The sequence below is a fragment of the Oncorhynchus nerka genome, linkage group LG8 (genome assembly GCF_034236695.1).
Source record: "Oncorhynchus nerka isolate Pitt River linkage group LG8, Oner_Uvic_2.0, whole genome shotgun sequence".
NCBI lineage: Eukaryota > Metazoa > Chordata > Actinopteri > Salmoniformes > Salmonidae > Oncorhynchus > Oncorhynchus nerka.
The window spans coordinates 48,584,460-48,605,983 of NC_088403.1; the positions used below are offsets into that span (position 1 = coordinate 48,584,460).

Below are 21,524 nucleotides of genomic sequence, written 5' to 3' on the forward strand. Positions count from 1 at the left end.
TTTTCCGGGGGGGGGGGGGGTTAAAGGGAACGGGAAGGAGAGACGGAGGGAGAGAACAGTTTCTTTTGTGTGTCCTGGCAACTCTGGTGCCCTGGTTCCAATACCGGCCAATAGGACGATAGATGAATCGCATGCTGTAACCAGGAGCAACGGCACCGGTGATCAGCACTGAGATAGCTATAGGGGTTACCCTGAGGATAAGTTACATACCCCCTCTCCTTTTCCCCCTCTCCTCCTCTACCTCCATGCTTTCTCAGAGTCAAGCTACAGGACTAGAGGACATTCCTGAAGTTACAGGGACCTTCTCCCCAGTGACAATGGGCCATTTGTTGGTCCTCTGAGCCCAGCATCAAGGCTCCGGGCCTAGCTAGGAAGAGGCTGGGCACTAGCCTAGTTTATACGCGGCACTAACATGGGTCCTTTGTCCTGATCTTGTCCACATTCTGATTGTGCCCACATTTGATGAAATATGTCAATACATGGTATTAAAATGTGTCTCGTATCTGTCCACTGTGGCTGCATTGTGACCAGATTTCCTTGTGACTCCCTTAGGCTAGGGAAATTATTTGACAGCTACAATATTTATTTATTCATTTTAAGTCTAATGTTGATGCCATAAGTCAATGGTGTAACCTGTCAATGATTTAAGAAGATGGGATAATGATGATTGAATGGTTTCACTGTCCATATGTCTCTGCACTTGTAAGATATCCAGACACAAGGGGTGCCTACTGGCTTAGGTGGTCGGGAAGATCTGATCACATGCAGATCACAACGCATCTTTTAGTCGTCTACACCTGTCTGAAAACAATCAGAATGTGGAGAAGATCAGGACAGAGTATGCATGTTAGAGCCAGGTATAAACAGGGCTACTGGCTGCAGGGTGGGGAGATGAAGGGTGCTGGTGGAGGAGGGGAGGGGAGGGCGGAGATTCAAGGGACGGAGGAGGGGTGATATTGGGGAGGGGACTCAGCCCTGCCCTTGGGACATCCTGTAGCCTACCATGCTCTGTGAGAAACACCCATCAAGCTCTAAGTATGTATTATTTTACATTTAATCCACTGGTAGCTTGCAAAAATCTTAGTATTCTGGCACTGCAGATATGATTTCCTCCCGAGCGTCTATGACCATAGCTTCCTCCCAGTGTCCGGCTGTGGATCGGGGTTTCCTAGCTGTGTGAAGTCACACACACTGTGGCGCCAGTCATGTTGCTCTTGGGACAATGGCGGTCATTGTTCTACGATTACTGCCCAATCACAACCAGGAAGTGAAGTGAAGTGCTCATTGGATGATTGATTGATTCAGCCAGCATGACAGCTCTGGGAGTAGTCCTGTGTAGCTCAGTTGGTAGAGCATGGCACTAGCACTGCCAGGGTTGTGGATTCGATTCCCACGGGGAACTAGTATGAAAATGTATGCACTCACAATTGTAACTTGCTCCGGATAAGAGCGTCTGCTGAATTATGCAAATGAAATACTGTAGGGAAATCATTATATGTGGACTAGATGGGTAAGGGATCAGATTCGGGGTCAGTTGATTCAACTATAGGCCTACTCTAACAAGTAGTACCAAACAGAATTGGCAATGATTCCTTTACTGTAGCCAATGACAAAATATATCAAATATGAACTCAAATGTGTTTGCAATTGATTCAAATCAAGCCAAATTTGTCCGCAAAAGATTAGATGATTCCTTTACAAATGTGTCGTTCTGCCCCTGAACAGGCAGTTAACCCGCTGTTCCTAGGCCGTCATTGAAAATAAGAATTTGTTCTTAACTGATTTGCCTGGTAAAATAAAGGTAAAAATAAAAGAAAAAAATGATTCCTTTAGAAAAAATGCTGAAAACCATCAGATTCCAACTGGCCCCACCAGGGTTGAAGTCGCTTCCATTTCAATTGAAGTCAATTCAGTCAATTGAAGAGAATTGGAACTGTGTAATTTCAGTGTACTGAATTTAGCATTTTTCAAACACCTGAAGCAGCTTTTTCCTGCAATCTAGAGTCATAATCATTATGTCTAATTCTGTGTAAAAAAAAACATGTCTATTTGTCTGCTTAAGTCATCTAAGCATACTACTTTACTGTCTAATTGTAATGAGGGTGTCATTCTGACTGTTGTAAATCACACATCTCAATATACTGCACTAACATGCCTAGGATATTACATCCAATTTACAACACAGCACCTGGAATCATAACACACATCATCAATACAGGCACATACCCTGGCATTATAATTAATACACAAATATCATGATATTATCATAAGGTACCAGATTATATTTAAACTAAGTATTTTTCTGCATATGTAAGCATACCGCTTGATCTGTCTGTATCCTGATTGGAGGCTATTTTTTTTTGAAAGAAACTAAAAATGCTTCTCTGTATCGCTGCTAAAATCTGGATAAAAGATTGAAAGGAATGTGATTGTTATTCGGTATAATTAGTCATTGCTCGCTTTTCTAAAGTCTAGACAATAAAAAATATTATTCCGACAAAAGATTTTATTAAAGATTGATAATATTCTAATGAGGCGTATCCTGTGTTTAAATGACATAACAAACAAGGTTTACCTACTGAACTGAACAATGCAATATGATTCAACACAAGACTAACGTATTATAAAGAATCAGGTGGATATTTTGGTAACGTTTTACTTAAAGCATTCACGTACACTGATGTCTAACTTGTTATAAGCACATATAAGCCTTTATAATGTTATTAACAAGGCCTATAATGCCATCTCTCTTAAAACAAATGCACGTCTATGACTACATGGAGAGGCGTCACTAACTGTTAAACAAGTTCTAAGAAAAGGTCAATTACTGTCAGCTAGACAACTGTTGAAGGTAAAAGATGAACCCACTGGGGGGGTCAGCCCGATATGAACTGTACCGTGGTTTTTACAGTACCGACTACCTAGCTAGAGCTTGAGGAACAACTTCCTCGGAATGCAGGAGTAGCCAAATCAATGGGCGTGACATAACGGTAACTGCCACCGGAGGAGGGGATGCGGGAAGAGACCCGGCACCGGACACCTCTCGCGCGCACACCATCCAGAATTTAAATATTCCGTCCGCACTCTCACTACTACAGTATTCAAGGCGCGACTCGAACTATAACAGAAAACAGGTGGAAAGGAGATAGACAAGCAAAACCTTTTCACAACTCGGAGATTGTGTTTACTGATTCCGCTATTCTGCCGCGTAAAAGGAACGTAGGTAGATAGACCTAATTGGAAGGATAACGACAGCAGGTGTAGTGAGAAAGGGTGGGCAGCAAGATAACCGTAGCCTTTGGACACACGCACCCAAAGGATTCTTCGTTTTTTTCGCCAACAGAAACGTATTTATTTAGGAATCAAAAATAATCTACAAAATCGTATTTTTTTTCAAGATGGCAAACTCGGGAATTCAACTTTTAGGATTCGCCCTGTCACTCGTCGGTGTTATTGCACTGATCGTGGGGACCATTCTGCCACAGTGGAAGATGTCTGCGTACATAGGAGACAACATCATAACGGCGGTTGCCATGTACCAAGGATTATGGATGTCATGCGCTTTTCAGAGCACAGGGCAGCTCCAATGTAAAATATACGACTCGATCCTGCAGCTCGACAGTAAGTATAGATGCTTTAAAGTGGCAATCAGAAGTTGAAACAATAAGAAAGCGATCCCGGCCCCTGTTTTGGTAAAAAGCTGATGGATGTGGCTGGAGAGATACACCCACTCTCAAATTCATAGACAGAGCTATGGATACAAAGGACTGACCATCCATGATATCAACATTATGGTTTTAAGCATGTTTCAAGGTTATACAGTGTTTGTTTAGGTTTTCTTTGTTTACATTATTGGAGTAAAACGATGTTATATTTTGGGTTCTGATGGGGTAGGACAGTTGAAGTAAGCTCATGAGGCAGTTATAAGTTATAGTCTTCAAGAATCAATGGGTACACATCATGAATTTATACATTCCAAAAAGGGAAGTAGCAACTGCAGATTGCCAGTTTAAGCAAAACATCAAATGTATGCCATGCTTATCCTGTGCAGCACTTTGTTGTATATCCACCATTATCTAATTATCAAAGGAGGATTTCTGGGAAGTTGGTGACTTCACTTGTGTCAGGAAGTCTCACGTTGTACCAGTAAATAGTGTTGATTGACGGGTGATACAGGTGAGCAGACACCTGAGACGGTCAGCTGAGGTTCCCCACACTCCCCTTTATGGTGTAGTGCATCCTCAGTACAGCACATTGGTGCCGCTGATAAAGGTGTTGGCTCAGAGCTGTTAGTCAGTCATTGGCCCTCATGGTTCTCCTTTAGTAGCACCCTTCGTGTTAACATACAGTGGGATATTGTTAACTTCTGGCACCCTCTCACCAACCTCCCCACCCACCTCCACCCCTCTCTGCTGTATATTCTCACATGGCTGGGCCACTCCACCCCCTAAGCAGGCCCCTGCCCATTCATCACCCACTGTTCCCTGGCATAGAGAGGGGACTGGGGGCTGGCTGGGGCTCCAGATGCCAGAGACAACTTGGTCCTAACGACCTAACGGTAAACAACCAGAAGAATACAGAACACAGGAGTAGCCATGGCGACAGCAGCACAGTACCCTGTACAGGAATTTTACCTCCTCCTCCCACTTCGGTTCGCCCCAAACCCTTAGGGCACCATGATGACGAGAACCAGGGTGTGATTTGATATAACTCCCCATCTACTCCTGTTGGTTTCTCTGGTCATTGTTGTTGGTGTGAGGGGTTTCATTGAACAGAGAGTCTTGTTCAGATTCAGAACACTTGGGGGGGGGTTAACTTGTTGTAACTGCACCTGCTGACAGAGGGCAGGTTTGGGGGTTATTGGAACGGTACAGGGGGTGGGGTACAGAGGTGATGGGGTGATATTCCATGGTAGCTCCAATTTGCATGCTGGTGAAAGGACCCTCATTGTGTGTTTAAAGTACAGCAGAAGATTAGTATTTCTTCCTTCCTCTCTCCTCATCACCCTCTTCCCCTCTCCGCCTCCCTCTCTCCTCCCTCTCCTCCCCACTCACAGTTGCCTTCTCTCCCACCCCCATCCTTAAATCCTATTTTATTGGTCACATACACATATTTAGCAGATGTTATTGTGGGTGTAGCAAAAATGCTTGTGTTCCTAGCCCCAAAAGTGCAGTAGCATCTAACAATTCACATCAATACACACCAATCTAAAAGTAAAAGAAAGGTACTCTCCCCCTCTCTCCTTCCCTCCCTCCCTTTCTCATGGATGGAGGGTTGTGTTTGTGAGCTCAGGGATGGCCTGGACTGGCACAGACTGGTTCAGGGTGGACCAAGGAGGTACTCTCCCTCTCTGTCTCCCACCCTCTGTCAGTTTTAAGAGGGAGGTGACAGATTAAGGGTGTCCTGACAGTAGCTTTCACTGCCCCCTTCCTCTCAACAAAAGCAGATGGAAGAGAGAGAGAGCACGAAAGAGAGAGAGAGCGAGACAGAGAGGGGGAGGGAGAGGGAGGGTGTATCTCAGGGTTTCTCATCCAGGAAAAACACACATTAAAGTATCCTGTCACATTAAACCCCAGTGATCCATTGAGCTGTGTTTATACAGTCACTTTTTTAAATCCAATACTTTGTGAACACCATACTGTATAAGATCCACGGTTGGGGTTGGATTGTGTTGATAATGCATATTTTATATTTGTTCACAACTTTTGCTTACTTGCTGATAAAAAACTAAAGTTTATTAATTGACATTTGCAATATATCCCCCATGCCTATAAATGAAAGCGTTCTATACAATATCATTCTATAACTGTACCATATCTCTCTCTCTCACACACACACACCCTCCCTCATTCTCTCACTATCTTGCTACTCCTTTCCCTCCTCTCCCTTATCCCTCTCTCGCTCCCCTCCCTGGTGTTTGTGTGTGTGTGTCTTAGGTGCTCTCCAGGCCACCCGTGCCCTGATGATCGTTGGCATCATCGTCTCTATCGCTGGGCTGGGCGTGGCCACTATGGGCATGAAGTGTACCACCTGCGGAGGGAACAACAAAGTGCGCAAGTCTCGGACCGCCATGACTGGAGGCATCATCCTACTGATTGGAGGTGAGAGAGGGAGGGAGATCAGGAGAATCACCACAAACATGTTATTTCTTAGGGTCCAGAGTTTTCCCCACATGATTAAATGACTTGGTCATGAAAATCTCAGGGCCCTACTTTTGTAAAAAAAATCATTCTAAACTGGTCTGAAATCCATGCTCATTAGATCACTTGATCATTCTGGTCCATACCAGGAGCTATAGAAAGAGATCAAGAGAATCACCACACTCAGTTGGTCACCATTATAAATGAGGGTTTTGTTCCTCTGTCTGGCCACCAGCTGCTCTCCCACTCATCTAAACCTGTCGAAGGCCTTCGGGTCGAAACGTTGCACAATAAAAGTCCCACTCATCTACCTAGGTTCCCCTGGAGATCAAAGAGGGAGAGAATGGGCACGTTTTACTGACTGACTATTACTCGGACACTATTCCCTATTTAGTGCACTCCTTTTCACTAGTCAAATGTCACTGGTGGTCAAATGTAGGGAACTATATAGGGAATAAGGTGTCATTTGGGATACAGATTGTTACTGTTATATAAGAGGTCATTAGAAACTCTCATAGAACAATGCCAGTAAAAAGCTAATCGGTCTCAGAGTAGAAAAAAATATGTACTAGACTACTTGCAATTTTACAGGTTTAAAGTGTCTCAGAGTAGGAGTGCTGATCTAGGATCAGTTTTGCCTTTTAGATTATAATGAACAAACTAGCATGCGATCTTAGATCATGTGAAAACTCTTATAGGACAATGGCAGTATGGTTGGGGGGGAGGGGGGATTTAATAGCTAGCCGCCCATTGACTTCTTGAGAAGTGTTTGGCTCCCCTCTCTCAAATACGTATTGATGCTACCTGAATGTACTGTTCTGCCATTGTCCGATAGCGCCTTAATTCCTCCTGCACTGATCTGTCTCGTATCTCGCAAAGCGTAATGGGATAGCTCGAAAGTAGTCCGGCTACAATGGGCTATCATACCATTACCTAGGTAACATTGTCTGCTGAACCCCATTTATGCCTCAAAACCGTCTCAATTAATCTGAGCTAAAACAACAACTCTGTCAATAATAGGGCTGTTGCAGTCATGACATTTTGTCAGCCGTTGATTGTCAAGCCAATAGCTGCCGGTCTCATGGTAATTGCCTGTTAATTAACATAAACACGTTTAGCATCTCCTGGCTTCCACGCATAGCCTATAAACCACTGATGCAGACCTTTGGAATGTCTACATTAACATTAAGTATAATAAATCAATGTAATATAGCCTACATATAGTCACAATAAAACCATTATTTATTTTAGACAGGTCTAAAGAAACATGATATGAAGAAAATGTAGTCTATTTCAGAAGAACAGAATAGCATGCCCTGACATTATGTTAGGCCCTGATCTGGCTCTGCCATATGGCTGTGGGATACACTAGTTCATTTAGCAGACAAGATTGGCTTAGAATTCTGTGGCAAAATAGTATGAAGAACACAATTGAAAAAAGCTGAATAAAATAGAAAGGATATTTTCTCCAAATGATTTCAGAGGGAGTGTGCACATGTGGCTATTCTATATTGAGCGGGTAACAAAGAAATAGGTTCTCCAAATAGTTATTTATTTATGCACCTTTAGTTGTGATTCAAATGTTGGGCTATATGTTTTGATTTTTCATACTGTACATTCCAAGGCTGCATGATGTGACTCTAATGATGATTTGAAAAAAAGTCTCATGAAAGGCATGAGCTCTGCTTTGTTTCTTGCAGAGGCTGCACACACTTCATCAGTCTCTCATTCACAATTTGACAAGCACTTGATAATATTCTCACCAAGCCTTGAATTTCACGGCAGCATCCTTGTGTGGCCGTTTTGCCCTTGGGCTGAATATAATAATTATAATTCCCTTCTCCCGGCTGCTAATCGCTGTTCTCCTAAGCACCTCTCACTCACATGGCTCTCTCAGAGATCTCAATTATTATTAGCCAATGCCCGTCGCGTGATCGGGTCCATTTCACAGGCATCTTAGCTTCGAAGTAGGCTACAAGTGAAGACAGGCACATCAGGGACGCAACTGCGCATTTCCTTCTTATCTCATTCTGAGGAGCATATTCAAGATGTTAGAAGAACTGTCCACATTTACTTTTCATCAGCCAACAAAGATGAGTAGGCCTAACAAACAGCAAAAGCACTAACCTATGTCCATCTACTATCCCCATAGTACATAAGTTTACCTATTCTATTGGTTCTGTGTGGCCAACATCCAGTGAAATTGCAGAGCGCAAAATTCAAAGCGATATAAATAATATATTCAACTCAGAGAGCACAACACATCTCTCACCCAATGTTTATAAGATTGGGGAGCTGCCATCTTCCAGTTCTGTAGTATTAGCCGTCTAGCTAAAAGAGTTGTATAAGCAACAGTGTCCAACTGGATTCTTGACAGGGGGTACCTATGGGCAGTACTCCAAAAAGGGCTGTAAGGGGAGACGGATCTATAACAGTGTCATATATATCAGAGAATATTAATTCCCAGAAACCTGACAGTTTATGACAGCCCCAAAACATATGCAACAGTGTGGCTGGTTCCATTTTACATCTGACACAGGCAGGATCAAAATCAGAGAATATTCTTCCAAGTTTGGCCCCGGACCAGTGGATACAGTGAACCACCTTGAATTGAATGAGGCTGTGTCTCGTGCTAAAAGTGGACGAATGCACCCTGTGCAGCACAGATTCCCATGTGTCTTCCCCAAGTTCCTCCCCCAAATCATTTTCCCATCGAGGCTTTAAAGGCACCAAAGAAGGGTTCTGTAGGTCATGAATGGTTCCATATACATCTGAAATTGCGCCCCTAGGAAGCTTGTTCAGCTCAAAGATGCTCTCTATAGCTGTATTCGCAGGCCTATGGGGAAATTCAGGTGTGTTAGCTCTGACAAAGTTCCTAGTCTAGGGATAGCGGAAAAAGTGGGATTGGGGGAGGTTGAACTTTTCCTGTAGCTGAGCAAAAGAGGCAAATGTATCATCAAATAATAATTGGGCTAGTGAGGAGAGGCCTAGTGAGTGCCAGATGGCAAAAGCCCCATCATTCAAAGATGGAGGAAATAAAATGTTCTGATTGATTGGGCCTGATAGAGAAAAGCCTTGGAGGCTAAAGGCAAAACGGAACTGATTCCAAATTTTAAGAGACTGCTTTACAATTGGGTTGACACACCTTTTGCCTAGGGACCCTGGGAGAGACGAGCACAACACAGAAGAAAGTGTAGCAGGTTTACATGATTCAGACTCCATCTGGACCCAGAGTGTTTAAGGGCCAGTAGGATCAGTCTGCAGCCAGTATAGAAGGGATCTGAAATTTGCAGCCCAATAGTATGTCTGAAAATTTGGTAGAGCTAAACCCCCCAATGCTTTAGGCTTCTGTAAATGTTTTCTACCAATCCGTGGTACCTTGCCATCCCAAATAAAATACATGAAAGTTTGATCCAGTGAAATAAAAAAATATTTTGGAATGAAAATGGGTAAACATTGAAATAAATATACAAATTTGGGCAACACATTCATTTTAATGACATTAATCCTTCCGATAAGAGAAAAAGGTAGCGAATTCCAAAAAGTAAAAGATGATTTCAAACTGTCTGCTAGAGCAACAAAGTTTTCCTGAAATAAATTTGAATATTTCCTTGTCACTTTAACTCCCAAGTAGGTGAATTGATCCCGGACAATCCTAAACTGAAAACTTGTAAAAGAGCGCTTTAAAGCAGCCTTATTTACAGGAAAAAGTTCACTCTTGCCTAGATTCAGCTTGTACCCTGAGCTTGATCCAAACTTTTTAAGAACAGTTAAGCACGTGGGAATGAGGTATCAGAGTTAGAGATAAACAAAAGGAGGTTGTCAGCATATAGCGAGACTTTCTGCTCTAAGCCCGTCCTAATTATCCCTTGAATGGCATCATTAGAGCATAGTGCAATGGCGAGAGGCTCGATTGCCAAAGCAAACAGCAAGGGGGAGAGTGGACAACCCTTTCTGGATCCGTGGTGCAAGAGAAAATAGTCTGAGGACAAGTTTTTAGTCCATACCGAAGCCATGGGGGAAAAATAAAGAATCTTTATCCAAGCAATGAATTTGGGGCCAAAGCCAAATCTATAAAGTGCAGCTGTTAGGTAATCCCACTCAACGCGGTCAAAAGCTTTTTCTGCATCAAGTGAGACCACCACCTCCGGGTCCGCTGACGCTGGGGAGTACAGTATATTCATAAGGCGCCTAATATTGAAAAACAAATGCCTATTTCTCATAAAGCCAGTCTGGTCAGGGTGTATTACTTGGTGCAGTGAGCCTTCCATAAGAATGGCTAAAAGCTTGGCTTGGATTTTGTAATCACAGTTTAAAAGCGAGATTGGGCGACAGGATCCACATTCCAGGGGGTCTTTGTTTTTCTTTAATAGTAATGAAATTGAAGCCTGATAAAGACTAGGCGATATCTTTGAGGTATTAAGGCACTCTGCAAATAATCGAGACAAGAAAGGGCAAAGCAGACCAGAAAACCGTCCGGACTCTGTGATTTACCACTTTTCATTGTGGATACTACTGTTGCAATCTCCTCAGGTGTAAATTATTTTTCTAGACAGTCATGGGAGTCTGTATCAATTGAAGGCATATTCAAGCCATTAAAGAAGGAATCAATCAGCAAAGGGTCTTGAGGGGATTCAGAGGTGTATAGCGCAGAGTAAAATTGTTTGAATTGATCATTGATCTCTTTATGTATAACTGTGTGGGATTAAAATGCCTTACCTTTGATGATCTTCTTCTGTTTGCACTCCAAACGGTCCCAGTTACATAACAAATGGTCCTTTTGTTCGATAATGTCCTTCTTTATATCCATAAAAACTCAGTTTAGCTGGCGCGCCTCAGTCAATAATCCACCCAGTTTCCTTCCATCAAAATGCATACAAAATGAATCCCAAACATTACTAATAAACTTTTCCAAACAAGTCAAACAACGTTTATAATCAAACCTTAGGTATCCTTATACATAAATAAATGATACAATTTAAGACGTTGAATCGTTATTGTCTTTACCGGAGAAAAATACCAAAGAACGCGCTCTCTTCCACACGCTTGGAAACACTACAGCCAAAATGGGAGCCACCTAGAAAAACTACAATTTCTGGCTCATTTTTCCAAAAACCAGCCTGAAACTCTTTCTAAAGACTGTTGACATCTAGTGGAAGCCCTAGGAACTGCAATCTGGGAGGACTTGGCCTTGTAATTAAAGTGATAGCCATTGAAAATAGAGGTAGGCTGACATTTTGTTTGGGGGGGTTGTCCTCTGGGTTTTCGCCTGCCATATCGGTTCTGTTATACTCACAGACATAATTTTAACAGTTTTAGAAACTTTAGAGTGTTTTCTATCCAAATCCACCAATGCATATCCTAGCTTCTGGGCCTGAGTAACAGGCAGTTTACTTTGGGTACGCTTTTCATCCGGAAGTCAAAATACTGTTTGTGCTTTAACAAGCAGTATTTCTGAAGATTGACAATGTACACGAAAGCTAGCTTGAGTTATGGATAGGCGGGACGCAAATGTCTCAACTGGCCAATTACCAGGGAAAATGCAGAGCGCCAGATTCAAATAAAATACTATAAAATTCAAACTTTCATTAAATCACACATGTAAGATACTCAATTAAAGCTACACTCGTTGTGAATCTAGCCAACATGTCAGATTTTAAAAATGCTTTTCGGCGAAAGCATAAGAAGCTATTATCTGATAGCCTGCACCATATGCACCAGCAGTAAACAAAGGAGTTAGCATATTTCAACCCTGCAGGCGCTACACAAAACGCTGAAATAAAATATAAAACATGCATTACCTTTGACGAGCTTCTTTTCTTGGCACTCCAATATGTCCCATAAACATCACAATTGGTCCTTTTGTTCGATTAATTCCGTCCATATATATCCAAAATGTCCATTTATAAAGCGCGTTTGATGCAGAAAAAAACAACTTACAAAAAACGCAACGTCACTACAAAATATTTCAAAAGTTGCCTATGAACTTTGCCAAAATATTTCAAACTACTTTTGTAATACAACTTTAGGTATTTTTAAACGTTAATAATCAATCAAATTGTAGACGGGGCAATCTGTGTTCAATACAGGAATGAAAACAAACCAGCGCCACTTTTCACGTCTTGCGCAACTTACTAAAGTGTACCCAGTTCCTAGATGGCCTACTTCTTCATTGCACAAAGGAATAACCTCAACCAAATTCCAAAGACTGGTGACATCCAGTGGAAGCGGTAGGAACTGAAAACAGGTCCCTAAGAAATATCCCTTGGCAATAACAAGTCAGGGAACAGAGAGAAGAAAAACAAATTCTGAACAGTTAGTCCTTGGGGTTTTGCCTGCTACATAAATTCTGTTATACTCACAGACATGATTCAAACAGTTTTAGAAACTTCAGCGTGTTTTCTATCCAAATATATGAATGATATGCATATCTTATATTATATTCTTGGCATGAGTAGCAGGAAGTTGAAATTGGGCACGCTATTTATCCAAAAGTGAAAATTCTGCCCCCTAGCCAATAGAGGTTAAATTTGTCCAACATTAGCTTGCTAGCTGAGCCAGTCACTTCATATAAAACGAATTATGGGATGCTGCTAACCAACCAGCTACCTTGTGCTGCACACTCAATGCTGAATGCTTCCACCAAAAGCTAGCTATTTTCATGAGGCAGATGCGCTACCTGTTCTGTCTGTTCCCAGAATCAGATAACATTCTCTCTTACTTTTGAGGCAGCATGTCTACAACTTGAGGGTAATTAAACAAGTCAAGCAATATGATTATGTCAGTAAGGTAGAGTCAGCTAGGTACGTAACTATGTCAGTAAGCTAGCTACAAGTTAGCTAACGTTAAGCAGCTGATCAAGGCACTTGCGGCTAACGTGCTTGCACATCATTTTACTAGGAGGTAGCCACCATTTTGTTTTTTCTCCCATTGCAATTGATAATTTAGCTAGCTATTCTGCCTATTTCATAGAGGATCAATGAAAACGCAGTGACATCATAAATTAGGAAATATGTTTTCATATTTGAATGGCGGATGCTCTGGAATATTAAAATGTTAATATGAGTTACACATCCTACAAGACTGATCAGTTGAGGGATGAGCGTCACTTTGGAGTGACACCGTCTGACGTAAAACTATGCTGATCCGTCTGATCCCTCTTTTTATGTATGTGAATGTTTTTTCTTTCTCATTCAGCTCTGTGTGCAGTAGTGGCCTGTTCGTGGTTCGCTCACAATGTCATCCGGGCCTTCTATAACCCTTATACTCCTGTCAACACCAAGTAAGTCAAATGTATTTATAAAGTCCTTCTTACATCAGCTGATGTCACAAAGTGCTGTACAGAAACCCAGCCTAAAACCCCCAAACAGCAAGCAATGCAGGTGTAGAAGCACGGTGGCTAGGAAAAACTCCCTAGAAAGGCCGGAACCTAGGAAGAAACCTAGAGAGGAACCAGGCTATGAGGGGTGGCCAGTCCTCTTCTGGCTGTGCCGTGTGGAGATTATAACAGAACAAGGCCAAGATGTTCAAATGTTCATAGATGACCAGCAGGGTCAAATAATAATAATCACAGTGGTTGTTGAGGGTGCAACAGGTCAGCACCTCAGGAGTAAATGTCAGTTGGCTTTTCATAGCTGATCATTCAGAGTATCTCTACCGCTCTTGCTGTCTCTAGAGAGTTGAAAACAGCAGGTCTGGGACATGGTAGCACGTCCGGTGAACAGGTCAGTGTTCCATAGCCGCAGGCAGAACAGTTGAATCTGGAAACAGCAGCACGACCAGGTGGACTGGGGACAGCAAGGAGTCATCAGGCCAGGTAGTCCTGAGGCATGGTCCTATGGCTCAGGTCCTCAGAAAGAAAGAAAGAAAGAAAGAAAGAAAGAAAAAAATTAGAGAGAGCATACTTGAATTCAAACAGGACACCGGATAAAACAGGAGAAATACTCCAGATATAACAGACTGACCCTAGCCCCCCGATACAGAAACTATTGCAGCATAAATACTGGAGGCTGAGACAGCCCTGGCTGCCTACATAATTTCTGAATATCTTTTTAGGACTACATTAACCTGTTTGCGGCCTTACAAAAAAAGATTGCAGTTTTTAAACTGCAGTAAAGTGTAGTAACTGCAGTCGACTGGTATTTCGGGCGCTGTAATTGCAGCATACTGCAGTTAAACTGCACTTTAACTGCAGTTATACTGCACTATGACTGCTAGCTTTTTTCGTAAGGGCAATAATGGACAAAACTATGTTTTATTATTGTAAGGCTATAGGGGCAACTTAAGGTGTAAAGTGTTACCGAAGAATGTAAGAACACTGCTTTAAAACCATGTCTCACTCTTCTCTCCCTCATCCCACTCACAGGTTTGAGTTTGGAGCAGCCATCTTCATTGCTTGGGGAGGTTCTTTCCTGGATGTGCTGGGGGGAGCCATGCTGGCATCTTCCTGCCCCAGGAGTAAAAAGCCGGTGCCCAAATACCCCGCCATGAGTGGCGTGAGCGCCCGCTCCCCCCCCAGCAGCACCAAGGAGTATGTGTGAGTGCCCTCTACTGCCGATAACTGGAATAACAGAAGCTTGAATATGAAAGAGTTTGTACATGGAGTCGAACCTGACTAGTCTGTTGTACTTATGGGGTGACATTTTTGTGGCGCAAAAGAGCACAGATATGTATAAGAAATACCGTAAACTTCATTATATTCTGGCACCGTGATTTCATCTGAAACTTTTCTTCAACAATGTGTATTAAGGATGCGGTTATTTAACTAGAGTTTAGTAAACTGAGCAATGCATAAAGAGTAACGCATGAGTTTCAAATTAAACCAGCTGCCAGATTATAATGAGATTTACTGTCAAATAAATTTGCACAGATAGGTGCTCTTTTGGACAGCGTAAATGTTGCCCATGAAGTTTGCATTTGGGGGGCATATCGGGATAGTATGACAGGATGACAAAAAAAGAAAGAATTACTGGATGTGAATATAGTTTTACAGAGGAGACCGCCCGACCCCCACCCCAACAAGACTCTATCATGCAGTAGTTTGTTTTTGAGTGACGTCTCTCACCCCCTCCCAACATTCCACAATTGTTTATGAGTTTATGAGTGGACCTCACAAATACACTGTAATTGGTTATTGGAAGCGCCTTATATTTACAGACCATGTCTTAGGGTGTATGTTCTCGTATTACACACACACACTTCTCGTATTACAGCCAAGATGCAGCATCATGGCAAACACTCTCACCCCCCTGTAAGAAACACTGTGTATTTAATTGAGCATTTCCATTGTAATTGAAGGTAATAAATTAAACTCTGTGTGGTGCTAAGGGCATACTTTTGGCATACTCAGGGGATAGCTATGTATGTCTAATAGCAAAAGGGACTAGCGCGCCACCCGTTCTTTTACAATGGGGTTTTCTGTCGACATGACTGTCACCAAGGGCGTTCAACGTTCAAGCCAAGTGTTGACGTCACACTAGTTGTGAGTGACTGCATACACTATGGTGAATCCCCAAGTAATTCCCCACTGCACACCAAAAGGGAGAGGGCTTTTCATACAGGCCTGCAATGTACTCTATCCCACTATAAAATATCTTTCACCACAGTCATTCTTAACAGGTGCCTTGACTATTACTAAGGAGTGTTTGTTTGTTTTTATTACTGAAATACACGATATATATTATTACCATCAAACAGGTTTTTATTTATGTGTTTGACCATTTGTTAATTACTCTGTATGAAGTCTTGCTCTGTTCTGATGTCCACACTAGTATTCTACTTAGGGCGGAGCAATATGTTTGGAATGCATTCTATATAGTATGCTAGTGTTGAGCTCTGATTGTAGCCTCTGTTTGTGTTTTAAATGTAGCAGAATATGGTAGTACCATTCCCAAGTGCTAGTGTAGCCTTGTGTCTCCAGTACAGTCTTGTGTTTTTGCTTTTAGCTTTAGACAGCATAAATAATATTTTATGTTTGATATTTGTGATCACTGAGAAAGCTCAACCATCCTGCCTTTGACTGAGAAGATGCTCAGTGGAATTTTAACCGTGGGTGCTTTTGTATTAGGTGATGTTGTAAGCATAGAAATACAATTGTTAGATAGTAATAGTAACCAGATTACTAAATAGTAATTATATTTCTATGGTTGTAAGATGTCCAATGTTTCTAGAAATGTTTATTTTAATAAATGGCCATGTAGCTTACTACATAATACATGTTCTTCTACAATTTGTATATCTAGCCCATTTTTCTTTTATTGAAAGTTTATCCAATGGTTCTTGTTTTCTCATAACAACAGTTCAAATGCAATGTTATAACTGTCAATATCCCAATATGGAACATCTCTGATAATAAAATACACAACAGGAATATTATACAACGGGTGATGTGTGTTCTTTGTCGTATTTGGTTCGACATGGGGGCTCGTATTTGGCTGTTTAGAAGTATGACACGGGCGACTAATTCTGGAGGTTGCATTTCAATCATAATGATATAATAAATGTTCCATTAAAAAAGAAAAGCTCTTCCCTCCTTTATTACCAATAATGAATTATTATGCAAAAATCATCACATTTTCATGCAAACATTCCCAATGCACATAACAATTCCATCCATTTAAGCCATGTGATCATGACAGCGTCACTATTAGCTATGCTGTGAAATGAATGTTTCACTGAAAGTAGTGACCAGTGTACAAGAAAGTTACAGGCATTAGTTAGGTCAACATTGTCCTTACAGTCCACATGAAATATTATATGTGTCCCAAACGGCACCCTATTCCCTATATAGTGCACTACTTTTGACTATGGCCCATAGGACCTATGTAGGGAATAGGGTGCCATTTGGGACTCATCCTTTATGATAAAAACATTTAAACGAAGAAGAAAGTAGCCCTTCTGGACAGGAAGTATGCCCCGACTTGTTGATGCTTAAATAGAATCCGTGCATAGAAATATGTAAAGTTTCATCGTCACATATTTAACAGTCATTCCCACAAAGTGCACCATTACGCAATAACATAAGAAAAACAACATATCCATATATTATATCAACTCTAAAAAAAATGTGCTGGAAAATAATAGCCATCCATAATTGATTTAAAACAAGGTAATAAACCAAAACAATATTTTTTTTGTAAATATAAATGATCAGTAGTAACCTTTTCCAACTGTCCCTGCATTCCAAAACAGTGATCATTCAGCAGTAACCTGATACTCCACAAGGTGAGAGAACCACAGATTTAGATTAAATCACAACTGTCAGTAACTCAATGTTCCACCTGTACGTTACATGTTAACAGGCTTCCGTCCTGCCTTCTTCTACAAAACATCCACCTTGTAAAATCAGTAACCAAGAAGAAAACTGTATTCATAGTCTCTGTGTGCTGATCTAAGATCAGACTTGCCTTTTAGATGATATTAAATAAGATTCTATAGACAAGTGGGGACCTGATCCTAGATCAGCACTCCTACTCCATTTCATTTTACCTTATCATTTAAAGAGTGCAACTTTTTTCAAATGTAGCCCTTTAGAAGCTTTAAAGACAAGCCACACTGTACTTTCCCAAGTGCAGATAGTCCACAACAGAGGTAATAAGAGCAGAACACGTTTCATTACAATTCATTCACAGTATAACAACAGACAAGTTAACCGCAATATACAAGCTTTTGATGCAAAGGTCTATAGAATCCTAAATCCTATTTATGTCTAGAACTAATGTCTAGAATTCCGGCAATAGAACTGTCCCTCAATGTGCCACGATGAGCTTTTCAGCTATGATATCCTAGGCCAAGCTTCAGGGGAGGTCACTTGTAAAGTTGATTGATCAAGGTCAAATTGATTCAGTTGAGTTTGGCTTCGAAGATCTTCATTGGCACATGTGGTGTGGTTTAGGAGATGGGTGAGAGGTTGAGGGACACAGAACATTTTTATTGGCCATTATTATTCATGATGTCATCCACGTCCTCATCCCCTAGGTCCACTGGAAAAGGAAAGGTAACAATTAGTTGAATATCTACTCATACAACTGTCAATAAGGTTGAGAATAATCATATTTTATTCCTATTTTGATAAGATTATATAGTGGTGGGGAGGCTGGAAAGATGACAGATTCTGGTTTCAAATGTCTCTATCTTTGTCTATACTCATAACACCTGACATAACCACAATACAGTAGGCATATATCTCTCAAAATATGTGGGTGTACAGGGAGAGGAATATTTCCACTACTCACCTTTCTTGGAACGACCAATTTGTCCAAGCTTGGGCGCCCGCTGCCCTAGTCTCTGGGGGTTGGGCCTCTCATGCCCATTCTGTGCTACCTGCCTATGTCCCGGGTTGAACTGGCCGGCCGGACCAGGCTGTCGCGGGCCATTCGATGGAATCAGATCTGGCATTCCTGACGATCCGTACATCTCTCCCATACAAAAGGTCGTGCGCAGTATTTCTCAGTTGAGTCCACTTGGTGGCCCACTATTCTCTCTTCTCACGTCGAGGTTGGGTTTACTTCCGCAATGGCTTTCAACAGTGTTCTGGGATTTTTGATATGCAAAATCAGCAGAAATTGTGCTCTGACACACCTACGGATGGGGAAATAGTTGCCATGAAATTAGTTGCGTTCCTGAGTATTAACCAAATAAAGTGCGCATAACGGGAGAAGCTCGTTTGCCGATGAAACAACAGTATTGACGAATGAAGTCTCTTGGCTACATAATTATTCACAGAATTGAGCCTATGAATTATATAGTGGCCTACCTGTACACATAAACATAGTGTTGCAATAGCCTATACAATATGGATTCATTTCTGGACTTAAGTGTAAAGTGTGGTGTGTGTCATGTCAATGTCCATATTTGCCAAGCCGGCCTGGGCTATAAGAAAGCGTACCATGTACCCGTTTCCTTATAACTAATAAATAACATACGTTTTGTGTATAATTGTCTAGCTGTAAACAACACTCTTACCTTAAAGATCCGTCGTTTGTATGAACAAGATTAATCCCGGTAAACTGTCTATTCGAGGTTATTCTACCCCCGGCGGTTGTTGTTTATCTGCTCCTTTCGTGTCGTGCTTGTTTTAGGAAGTCTCCGCTTAAAGGAACAGCACCTTCTGTCGTAACTCTCACTGGGGGATTTCCTAGTTGTTCTGACTCACACACATTGCTCTTTTCTACGTCACTGCGAGGGACTGTATTGAAACGTGGGTTTAATAGAACCTACCCGCGCCATCCACGCAATATATGCATAACCTATAACGCACCAACCACACAAAATAGGTGACTCATCTGCAGTAGCTGGTTTCTTCCAGATGCATTGAGGTCAAATGGCAGATAAAAAAGTTTGGACACGCCTACTCATTCAAGGTTTTTCTTTATTTTTACTATTTTCTAAAATAATAGTGAATACATCAAAGTTATGCCATAACACATAGAAGTATGTAGTAGCCAAAAAAAAGTGTTAAACAAATCAAAATATATTTTAGATTTTAGATTCTTCAAAGTAGCCACCTTTGCACACTTTTGGCATGCACTCAAGCAGCTTCATGAGGAATGCTTTTCCAACAGTCTTGAAGGAGATCCAACATGTGCTGAGCACTTATTGGCTACTTTTCCTTCACTCTGCAGTCCAACTCATCCCAAACCATCTCAATTGGGTTGAGGTCAGGTGATTGTGGAGGCCAGGTAATCTGATGCAGCACTTCATCACTTTCCTTCTTGGTAAATTAGCCCTTACACAGCCTGGAGGTGGGTTTCAGGTAATTTTCCTGTTGAAAAACCAATTATATTCCCTCTAAGCACAAACCAGATGGGATGGCGTATTACTGCAGAATGCTGTAGCAGCCATGTTAGTTAAGTGTGCCTTGAAGTCTAAATAAATTACAGACAGCTTCACCAGCAAAGCACCCCCACACCATCACACCTCCTCCTCCATGCTTCATGGTGGGAACCACACGTGCAGAGATCATCTGTTCACCTACATCTGTTCACCTACTCTGCGTCTCACAAAGGCATGGAACCAAAAATCTAAAATTTGGACACCGGTCTAATGTCCAAGCAAGTCTGTTCTTATTATTGGTGTCCTTTAGTAGTGGTTTCTTTGCAGCAATTCAACCATGAAGGCCTGATTCACACAGTCTCCTCTGAACAGTTGTATCTGTTACTTGAACTCTGTGAAGCATTTATTTGGGCTGCAATCTGAGGTGCAGCTAACTCTGCAGCAGAGGTAACTCTGCAGCAGAGGTAACTCTGGGTCTTCCTTTCCTGTGGCGGTCCTCGTGAGAGCCAGTTTCATCATAGCTCTTCATAGTTTTTGCGACTGCACTTGAAGAAACTTTCAAAGTTCTTTAAATGTTACATATTAACTGACCTTTATGTCTTAATGTAATGATGGACTGTTGTTTCCCTTGGCTTGTTTGAGCTGTTCCTGACATAATATGGATTTAGTCATTTACCAAATAGGGCTATCTTCTGTATACTACCCCTTCCTTGTCACAACACAACTGATTGGCTCAAAAGGAAGGAAATTCAACAAATTAACTTTTAACAAGGCATACCTGTTCATTGAAATGCATTCCAGGTAACAACCTTATAAAGCTAAATGAGAGAACACCAACAGTGTGCAAAGCTGTCATCAATGCAAAGGGTGCCTACTTTGAATAATCTCAACAAACAAACAAATATTTTGATTTCTTTAACACTTTTTTGGTTACTACATGATTCCAAGAGTGTTGTGAATACTGAAGTTAACCTTTCTGATTATAACCTTTTTTGGCAAGACAGATCTTCCAAAGGTGGGGGAGTGGCAATCTTTACCAAGGAACACCTTCAGTGCTCGGTTGTCTCCACCAAGTCTGTCCTCAAACAATTTGATTTGCTGGTTTTAAGCATTAAACTTTCAAATAGCTCTTTGTTGACTGTTGCTTTATGCTATCGTCCTCCATCTGCACCGGCCTGTACCCTACCTGCCCTGAGGTCTCTCCTGGCCCCTTACACTAAGTCTGAATTTGTCCTGCTAGGTGACCTAAACTGGAACTCCTAAAGCAATGGGACTCCCTAAATCTTTCTCAGATCATTACCAATCCCACAAGGTATGACTCCAAACACCCAGAAAAGGCTACTCTCCTCGATCCTCACAAATAATCCTGATATGTATCAGTCTGGTGCTTTCTGTAATGACCTTAGTGATCACTGTTTTACAGCCTGTGTTCGTAATGGCTGCTCAGTGAAACGACCTGTTCTGATTTGTCATAGACGCTTGCTAAAAAAGCTTTAATGAGCAAGCCTTCCTTCATGAACTGGCCTCTGTAACATGGTATAGAATCAGCTTGATCCTCTCTGTCAAAGGTGCTGGGACCTTCTTTTTTAATATTTTCTGTGGTATTGTTTA

The 21,524-nt window shown here is 41.6% G+C and overlaps 2 protein-coding genes and 1 non-coding gene across 3 annotated transcripts; 2 read left to right on the plus strand and 1 right to left on the minus strand.

The window, feature by feature from the left end:
- The first annotated feature begins 1,333 nt into the window (after positions 1-1,333).
- trnaa-agc (transfer RNA alanine (anticodon AGC)) lies at positions 1,334-1,402 on the plus strand. The gene has a single exon. It is a non-coding gene; the product is annotated as a tRNA-Ala (tRNA).
- A 1,600-nt stretch (positions 1,403-3,002) lies between these two features.
- cldn7a (claudin 7a) lies at positions 3,003-16,993 on the plus strand. The gene is made up of 4 exons (XM_029666739.2): positions 3,003-3,621; positions 5,937-6,101; positions 13,338-13,422; positions 14,506-16,993. The coding sequence occupies exons 1-4, from the start codon at positions 3,399-3,401 to the stop codon at positions 14,678-14,680; spliced, it is 648 nt and encodes a 215-aa protein (XP_029522599.1). The 5' UTR covers positions 3,003-3,398; the 3' UTR covers positions 14,681-16,993.
- On the minus strand, positions 16,658-19,361 carry si:dkey-112a7.4 (uncharacterized). The gene is made up of 3 exons (XM_065021862.1): positions 19,104-19,361; positions 18,374-18,719; positions 16,658-18,121 (listed from the first exon to the last, which is right to left on the minus strand). The coding sequence occupies exons 2-3, from the start codon at positions 18,561-18,563 to the stop codon at positions 18,069-18,071; spliced, it is 243 nt and encodes an 80-aa protein (XP_064877934.1). The 5' UTR covers positions 18,564-18,719; positions 19,104-19,361; the 3' UTR covers positions 16,658-18,068.
- Positions 19,362-21,524: the final 2,163 nt, after the last annotated feature.